Source organism: Vespa crabro, chromosome 7 (genome assembly GCF_910589235.1).
Source record: "Vespa crabro chromosome 7, iyVesCrab1.2, whole genome shotgun sequence".
NCBI lineage: Eukaryota > Metazoa > Arthropoda > Insecta > Hymenoptera > Vespidae > Vespa > Vespa crabro.
The window spans coordinates 1,422,501-1,432,500 of record NC_060961.1 but is presented as its reverse complement, the minus strand read 5'-3'; the positions used below and the strand labels follow the sequence as shown (position 1 = coordinate 1,432,500).

General features: G+C 31.1%; 1 protein-coding gene across 2 annotated transcripts in view; it reads left to right on the top strand.

Moving 5' to 3' along the window:
- Positions 1-10,000, top strand: part of LOC124425402 (mothers against decapentaplegic homolog 2) — a 23,136-nt gene that overhangs the window by 12,630 nt on the left and 506 nt on the right. Inside the window, exons 1-5 of one of the 2 annotated variants that reach the window (XM_046965690.1) lie at positions 6,838-6,860; positions 6,952-7,160; positions 8,158-8,483; positions 8,770-8,993; positions 9,745-10,000. The exon at positions 9,745-10,000 is cut by the window's right edge and continues 58 nt beyond it. In XM_046965690.1, the coding sequence (XP_046821646.1) occupies positions 6,859-6,860; positions 6,952-7,160; positions 8,158-8,483; positions 8,770-8,993; positions 9,745-10,000 (1,017 nt within the window). In that variant the 5' untranslated portion in view covers positions 6,838-6,858. Of the gene's footprint in view, positions 1-6,837; positions 6,861-6,951; positions 7,161-8,157; positions 8,484-8,769; positions 8,994-9,744 lie in introns of those variants that run through there. The other variant, XM_046965689.1, reaches the window with a different exon arrangement.

Here is a 10,000-nt window from a genome sequence, read left to right as displayed (position 1 = left end):
TATTTATTTTAATTCAAAAATTCGCATTTAGAAAATCGTTATCGTTTGTCAACTGTCTACATATTTCAAGAATTTTTATCAATACTAATCGATAATAAAGTATTGATAGTGAGAGAAAGAGAGCGAGAGAGAGAGAGAGAGAGAGAGAGAGAGAGAGAGAGAGAGAGAGAGAGATTACAAAATAAAAATAAAAATAAAATAAAATAAAATAAAATAAATGGGATAAAATTGAAATTCAAAATGTATAGATTAAAAAAAAAAAAAAAAAAACGTGAGTTTATAGAGAATAACAAGAGAAAGAGGCTGGGAAAGTATATGTAACGTATGTATCTTTGTATGTGTGTGAATAAAGTGAATTCGCGGACGTCGATCGACGTTGATGCTCCCTTTGGCTCGCGTCCTTTATCGAGGAAATTAAACTTTGTTCCATTTCCCGAGTGCGATATTATCTAATAATGAGAGTTTGTCTAGAGAAGAGAGACGCGTGTATCCTCTCATATTCTCTCACTCGTCTGCATAAGCTATATACATTCATATAACAAACTCTCTCTCTCTCTCTCTCTCTCTCCCTCTTTATATATATATATATATATTTCTCTCTCATGGTGCCAACCAACGTATTTCGTATCGCGACGTTGAAGTGGCTCAATTTGCTGAACACGAGAGAATAACGGTTATAGACTGTGTCGGCCCGTTACGTTTCCTGATTTATGTATGTATATATATATATATAAATATATATATATGTATATGTGTGTGTGAAAAGCATGACATTATCACACAGCTTGATATTATCTCGAATCGAACGCCCTGTATCGTTTCGATTACTTTTATGATGAATTATTTCTGCTATCTCACTCTTTTTTCTCCTTCTTTTTTTTTCTTTTTCTTTGTTTTCTTTCGTTCTTTTTTTTTTTTTTTTGTTTTTTTTTTCTTTTTGTTTTTTGGTTAACAAAAACAAAATAAAATATAATTTCATCTATTGATTCGTATGAAAAGGAAAATAAAAATCAAAGAGTTTCACATCGTTGATGGTCATTCAATTGCATATTTTTCTTTCTTTCTTTCTTTCTTTCTTTTTTTTTTTTTTTTATATATGAGTTCGTAAATATCGGAATATGTTTAATGAGAATACGTTTATTCCAATGAGAGAAAAAAAGGCAGAAAGAAAGAGAGAGAGAGATTAACTTGACTGATTTTACATTGATCCTTTCTTTAGAGAAAGAAATTACATAAATATAATTTGAACGATCGATTTCATAGGAAAAAAAAAAAAAGAAAAACAAACAAACAAAAAAATAGTTCGATGGTATCAGAAAATATATATAACAGGAGAAATTTCCATTCGATTTAAAAAAAAAAAAAAAAAAAATCAATCGATCAAAATCAATAAATTTATTTATCTTAATCCAAGTTTATTTCATTTACTTCGTTCTACCTTTTGAAACGGAGATGTAAACCGTTAAAACGTTATCCTAGTTTACGTACCATTGTAGCTATGAATAAGACGGAGACGAAGGGAAAAAAAACATAGAGGTAAAAGAAAAAGGAAAACAGAGAGAAAAAGAAGAAGAAGAAGAAGAAAAAAAAAAAAAACAAGAAAGGAAAATTAGAAATCGGATTCGATGAGAGTGGCGTCGTCATTGCATTCTCCTCTTCTCGTCAGTCGTCGTCCTTGCAACGGTGTGCAATTTATGCAGTTGAGAACGAGAATCGTGTAACTTTACATTGCCTTAAGAAGAGAGAAAGACAGAGAGAGAGAGAGAGAGAGAGAGAGAGAGAGAGAGAGAGAGAGAGAGAGAGAGAGAGAAAGAGAAATAGACAGAGAGTTATCGTGCCGAGTTATGTATATACATACGTCTCGAGGCGTCGTGCTCTTATCGACCCGGCCTTTTTCTCGAGTCCCTCTTTCTTCCTCTTTTACAGCTTGGCTACTCTCGACCACTCTTATCGTTCGTCCGGCTACCACCACCAGCTGTGACCTACCAGTCGTCTTAGTTTGATAAGAATCTTCTTCGTACCTTTGGATATTCACAGGATATCGTTCTTGTTTCCTATAGACGAATCTATAGGACGGTCCCTATAGGACGAGACCTTTAAATCGATCCCTTTAATCGATTTTCTTTCTCTCTCTCTCTCTCTCTCTCTCTCTCTCTCTCTCTCTCTCTCTCTCTTTCTCTCTCAAGATTATCTCTTTTATTATTATACGTATTACGAAAGAAAATTGGAAATATTCAAAAAAAAAAATAAATAAATAAACAAATTTATATATATATATATATATAAAAATTTGTTTATACGATCGTAATATCAATTCTTTAAAGGTTGAGGATATTTCTTTATTTTTCATTTTTTATTTCTTTTTTCTTTTTTTTTTTCTTTTATTTTATCTCTTTCATTTTGTTCTATTTTGTTGTTGTTGTTGTTTTTGAGCCTTTATGAAGGTTCTTTTTTTATGTTTACAAAAAATTATATATCCTTATATATACCTTTATTAAAAGAGTAATAATATAATTTTTACTATATATAACTTATAATATTATCTAGATTATTATTTTTATCATAAATTTATTAGAATTTACTATACGTAGTAAAATAATATTATATCAAGTATAAACTTTAATATTTAAGGACGATGATAGAAAAGAACTGAGGATAATAAGTTTTATAAAAATTAAGTCTGTGTGATAGTAAAATGAAATGAAATGAAATGAAATGAAACGAAATGAAATGAAATGAAATGAAATAAAAAAAGAAAAAAGAAAGGAAGAAGAAAGAGAAAAAGAAAGAAAGAAAGGAAGAAGTAAAATCCAGATATCCAACAAATTCGTAACCTATTTAAAAAAAAAAATTTTTTTAAATCAATCATTACATAGAAGATTAAAATCGAAAGAATTTTCAACATACATTATACATACATATATAAAATTCGATAAAAGAAAATCCTAATGAATATATAACGCCTGTCAAAACATGTTGTTTATATTAAGACATAAGCATTTATTACGAAATACTTTTCGTTTCTGATGGGAGGGAAAAAATAAAAGAAAAACAAAAAAGAAAAGAAAAGAAAAGAAAACGGGAAAAAAAAGAAACGATGATAATTTCCTCTACCGATAGTTCATTGGCTCGCTTTATATATATTTATATATACATACATATATATATATATATATATATGTAGATTTATGTACATATGTATGTTTATGCGCGAGCACGCACGCAAACGTATATACACGTATATACACGTATATACATATTTGCGTGTACACAGATACACTCATACTTACGTAGATAAATAAATATATCTCGTCTCTGGGTACAACGCATCGGCGATTAAAGTCGATTTAACTCGCGCCTCTCGTTTGATACGCGCGTGGAAGGAATTCAATGGGCGAATGCGAATCGTCGCGTCGATCCCGCGTCCTCGACGGAGTCGGTCACGGTGCGTCAGCAGGATGACTAAAGTTCCAAAGGAATGGAAGAACGACTCATTTCACCGGTCTTATCATCTTTTCTATTTCTTCATTTTATTTCATTTTATTTCATTTTATTTCATTTTATTTCATTTTATTTTATTTCATTTCATTTCATTTCATTTTATTTTATTTTATTTTATTTTATTTTATTTTATTTTATTTTAATTTAATTTATTTTATTTTATTTAATTTTGTATTGTTTTGTTTTGTTTTGTTTTATTTTCTATACTACCCTATAAAATTTTTTAAACAATTATAAAAAGCAAAGAGAATATATTTTTAAATAAATATGAAAAGCAAAGGAAAAAAAAAAGAATAAATAAATAAATAAAGGGAAAAAAAGTTAAAAGTTGCACACAAAAATAATCATTATTGTCAGATTTGTGTTGTCAGTTGTGATATATATATATGTAATACCGAAGCCTTATCAAGACTTTAACAGGATGACCAAAGTGTAATAGTGGAATTGACGACATTGGTTTCGTCATCTTCTCTCTCTCTCTCTCTCTCTCTCTCTCTCTCTCTCTCTCTTTCTTTCTGTTTTTCTTTACTTACTTTAATTTAATTTTTTTTTTTATAATTCTATATAAAATGTTTTAAATAATTAATTGAAGGCGAGGGAAAGGAAAATTAGAAATTCTCGAATATATTGTTTATCTTGATTTATATTGTAAATTTATAATACACATGTAATACCGAAGCCTTATCGCTAACGTTATCTCATGTAATATATGGTAAAAATAGAAATGCCGAATAGCATACGTTTAGAAATAGAAGATATCGTATCTTAACGGAGTCCATTATGAATTTTTTATTTCACGAGTTAATTGTAAAGGAAAAAAGAATGATCGAAGAAATTTCCAATGCTGCGATTGTTGTTAAAAAAAAAAAAAAAAAAAAAAAAAAAAAGAAAGAGATAGAGAGAGAGAGAGAAAGTAAAAGAAAAAAAAGATCAGTAAATATTTTATCACGATCGCGGATATATAATTTTTTTTTATTTCTATATTTGAAATAGTGCAAATATTATGAATGTTCGTAAGATGTTAATTTATGAAATTGAACGTTAAACAGAGAATTTTTCTCTTCGATTAATACGAACCTGCTAGTATGGATAAAATGTAAATATTTAGATTTTTTATCTATTTATTTATATATATATATAAAGAGAGAGAGAGAGAGAGAGAGAGAGAGAGAGAGAGAGAAATCATCGAGTGAGTTCGACGAAACAATTCGTTCGAATAACTTTTCGAAGAGCGACCAACAACGATAGTTCCTTTTATTCATTCATCATTTTCATCGATCTTGAAATGTCATGAAATACGTGATTTAAAATCGTCGAGAAGTTAGAAACGGTAGATTTATTTTATCACGAGGTACAGCGAATCGTCTACGTACGTACGTAAATACGTACCGTACGTTACTTACGTATATATACACATGTATATATATATATATATATATATATATATATATATATATATATGTATGTATATATGGACGTACACGTGAGTGTCACGAGTAAGTACGTACGTATGTACGCTTAAGTTCCTTACGTAATAATGCCTCGGCACAGTTAGAAATCATACTGTGCTTCGCAGGATACGCTTTTGAAATCCTTTAGACTCCATATATCTTGCGTTTACATTCTTTATTTCATTCGTTCTCTCTTCTTTTATTTTTTTTTTTCTTTATCTTATTTTCTTTTTTTTTTTTTTTTTTTTTTTTTGTTATTATTCATTGCCATTTTTTCCCTTTCTCTCTCTCTCTCTCTCTCTCTCTCTCTCTTTCTCTTTTCTGTTTATTTATTTTTTATTCTTTTACTTTTTTTTTCTTATTCATTGCCATCGTGATTTCTCTCTTTTTCTCTTTCCCTCTCTCTCTCTCTCTCTCTCTCTCTCTCTCTCTCTCTCAATCTTTGTTTTTTTATTTATTTTTTTATTTTATTTTTCTTTTTTATTCATTGTCATTGTGATTTTTTCTCTCTCTCTCTCTCTCTCTCTCCCTCCCTCCCTTTCTCTTTTTCTTTCTCTCTCTTTCTCTTTCTCATATCGGTTACTTCCGACGATTGCCAAGCAACAAGCATCGTCATTTTCTATCTAGTTTAAACGAATCGAGCAATAAGGATCTATCGAGCGAAATCGCGTAGCTTGTAGAGGATAAATGAGAGAAAGAGAGAAAGAGTGAGAGAGGGAGAGAGAGAGAAAGAGAGAGAAACAGTCGATGCGCGAGAAATTGTCGTATAAATTCTGTGCGAGCGTTTCTGAATTATTATGTAACCGGAACGCAGCAGTGAAACCCATGATCGAGAGTGCAACGACGTGATTTGTGTGTTGTCTCTTTCTCTCTCTCTCTCTCTCTCTCTTTTTCTGTGTGCGTGTATGTGTGTGTTTTTATGTATATGTACGCAAAAGTAGGTTCCTGTTTGAAAAAAAAAAAAGAAAAGAAAAAAGAAGAAAGAGAGAGAGAGAGAGAAAATGAGAGAGAATGAGAATGAATATACACGAACGAAAAAGCCAAGGCTATGACACAACACGTACCTTGGCGGAAACATTATTGAAAGAGAATCGATGCTGTTCGTTGACGGATCTTCTTCGTACGACGTCGATCCGTCGATTCTCAATATCATAAATCGTTTTTCAAACGCGTGATTGAGAAAAGGAATTTTTCTATAACGTTTTTGATGATTAAAAAAAAAAAAATTGTTCTTTTTTTCTTTTTTCCTTTTCTTTTCTTTTTTTTTTTTTTTTTTCTTAACACATTTTACAAAACAATTGTTTTACATTGTTTTACTACGTTTGTTTAAGGTCTCGCTTGAAATAAATTTTTTCTCTTTTCTCTTCATTTCTTTTTCATATTTTTTTCTTTTTCTGTTCTTTTTTCTTTTTTTTGTACCCTTAGAGAAAAATAATTTCTTCGTAAAGGATATTGGGAATTTTTCTTTTTTTTTACCACTCTTTCATTTATTTATTTATTTATGTTCTCTCTCTCTCTCTCTCTGTCTCCCTCTCTCTCTATCCCTCTCTCTTTCTACTTTTCAATATCATCAATTAATTTTTCTTCGCTATTAGACGTGGAAAAATTTTTATCTGATATATTAACCCTCATATGTGTATATAACTAATACCTTCACAAACTTTTCGTACTTTCTTACTCTATCATATTCGATGCTTTTTCTTTTCTACAATCTATTCGAAACATTTTCAACTTCCTATCGATTCTTTTTAATTTAATGAGATTTTCATTGTCGGAGCCAATTGCATTTGAAAAATGAGAAGGAGGGGTGTCAAAAAAAAAAAAAAAAAAAGAAGGAAGAAAGAAAAAGAGAGAAAAGAGAAAAAAGAAAAATGTCGAACTTGATCAGGCAATTATTTCCACTTAAATGTAATGAATTATATAATTTTTTGCTTTTATTTATATATATATATATATAAAATTTAATGATCGTCATCTCATTGAGATTGTGTTTAAATAGGCCTAGCCCGGGTGGCGTGGGCGACAACGGGGTCCAAGGTGTACGAGGCAAGGGTCTCCCCCACGTGATCTATTGTCGTCTCTGGCGTTGGCCAGATTTGCAATCGCACCACGAGCTAAGGGCGATCGAGCACTGCGAGTACGCTTTCACGCAAAAGAGGGACGAGGTCTGCGTAAATCCTTATCATTATCAACGAATACAAACTCCAGGTTGGTTGGTTAGTTGGTTGGTTCGTTGGTTAGATAATTATATAATTAGTTAATTAGTTAGTTAGTTGCTTTGTCGGTTGGTTGGTTGGTTGGTTGGTTGGTTGATTGGTTGTTTGGGTTGATTGGTTCTTTACGGATTATAAAATTTTAATCGTTAATACTAATCATAATCATTTGATTCATTTTTATTTTTTTCTTTTTGTTTTTGTTTCTTTTTTTTTCCTCTTTTCTTTTAAACTGCAATTAGAATAACATTTTTTTTAACGCTATATATGAAATAAATATGGTCGATCGTTTATGACATTATTTATAGCAGGAATTTTTTTCTTTTTTCTTTTTTCTTTTTTCTTTTTTTTTCCCCTCTTTAAATTTATCCTCTTACATTTTCATGAGTAAAACTCGTTGAAGAAATTTTATTTCGTAACTGTTGATATAATAAATGCAAAAGATATAATATATTATTGACGATAATATAATATAAGAGAGAGAGAGAGAGAGAGAGAGAGAGAGAGAGAGAGAGAGAGAGAGAGAGAGAGAGAGAGAGAGAGAGAGACGTTGATCATTTTAAAAATGGTTCATGACCGAGAATCAGATATATTCGAGATATCGTTTTGCAAATTTCAAATGATTCGTAAAACGATATACGTATACATAATACAATTTGCTGTCTAATTGATAGTTTACGCATTATTATTATATTGATTGTGGGCTTGGCACAACGGGAAAGTCGATTTCGTGTCGTTGAAATGAAATACGAACGTGATATTTAGTGATTGCTTCTTTTTTTCTTTCTTTTTAATTTAATTTTTCCCCTCTCTCTTTTTCCCTTCCCATACCCATCTCTCTCCCTCTCTCTTTCTTTCTCTCTCTCTCTCTCTCTCTCTCTCTCTCTCTCTCTCTCTCTCTCTCTCTCTTTCTCTGGCGGCCGTTAAATCGAGCGTCACGAGCGATAACCAGAGTGATCGCGTGACTATATCGATTGCACGAAACTTTGCAGTTTTGCCGGCCATTCTCGTGCCGCGGCACAATCTAGCCGGGGACGAGACCGTACTCTACAACACCTCCCTCGAGGAGCTGAGCGTCAGCGTACCGGAAAACACGAGCTTCCACGCGACGTTGAATCATCAGCATCACAATCAACAAAACATACCGCAATCCCCGCAACAACAACAACAACAGCAACAACAACAACAACAGCAGCAGCAACAACAACAACAACAGCAGCAGCAACAACAACAACAACAACAGCAGCAGCAGCAGCAACAACAGCAACAACAACAACAGCAACAACAACAACCAAGCAATCCATACCAAGGAATGCAGGTAAAAATTTATATATAAACTCGATTATAAAAATAATTATTAATTTTTATCATTAATTGAAATAACATTTTGAAAATATACATGCACACATATAATGACTTTTGTTAAATTTATAATGAATTTTATATTATTTGAATCATAAACTAATTATATTAATACTTGTTTATGCTTTGTGAAATATATGTATATGTTGTACAGATGTTATTGTTAATGGTTATTATATAATTTATATTATAGATCGTTATTATTTATTATTTAAGGATCAATTATTTCGTCGTTTAAACAGAGTATGCAGGCAACCAGTCCGGCGAGTGTTGGGAGTCTAGGAAGCGTGCAAGGCTCGCCTCATCCTACGTCGGGATCTATGGATCCTCCAGCTGATACACCACCACCCGGATACATCAGCGAGGACGGCGATAACATGGATCACAACGATAATATGTCTCTATCCCGCTTATCACCCAGTCCTGTAGATGCCCAGCCCGTAATGTACTGCGAGCCAGCCTTCTGGTAAATCTCTACGATATATTTTCGCTTTATGATCTAGGCACGATCAATTAAATTTAATAGGTCACATGGATCTCCATTCGTAAAAATGACGTCCATCTTCGTAGAAAAATTTTTGTCGAATTATTATTGGCTCATTGCCGATGACTAACGTTGGAATATTTTTTTCTTTCTTTCTTTTTTTTTTACCGAACTTTTTTTTCTTTTTTTTTCTTTTCTCTTTCTTTTTCTTTTTTCTTTTCTTTTTTTTTTTTTTTTAATTGGAAATTATTAAAACAAACCGAACATTTGAACGTTGGAATTTTTTTTAGGCAATATAGTAAAAAACATCGAAGCTAAAAATACAGAAAATTCATTAGTAAGATCGGAGCGGAAAAAAATATTTAAAATTATTTAGAATAGATCGAAAATATTGGGAAATAATTAGAAAATATTGGGAATTGAAGATTACTGAAAATTCATTAGAAAGGATTCAGAGTAAAAATACATCAAAATGTCGTTAGAAAATATTTGGATTGAGATATTATTAAAAATAAAATTCATTGAAAATATTTAGTGTAAAAAAAAAAAAAAAAAAAAAAAAAAAAAAAAAAAAAAAAAAAAAAACTATATTGAAAGTTAATTTCGAAGAAATAAAAACGAATTTGATGACTATTGTAAATTCGTTTCATTTAATTTATCTTCAACAATTACTATATAATTATTGTCATTATTATTATTAATATTATTATTAAATATTTGTTTTTGTATTTAGGTGTTCGATAAGTTATTACGAGCTAAACACAAGAGTTGGGGAGACGTTTCACGCCTCACAACCAAGTATCACAGTGGATGGTTTCACGGATCCAAGTAATTCCGAACGCTTTTGTCTTGGTTTGCTCTCGAACGTTAATCGTAATAGCGTGGTGGAACAGACCAGACGGCATATCGGTAAAGGCGTCAGACTCTATTATATTGGCGGCGAGGTCTTTGCGGAGTGTCTCTCCGATTCGAGCATCTTCGTGCAAAGT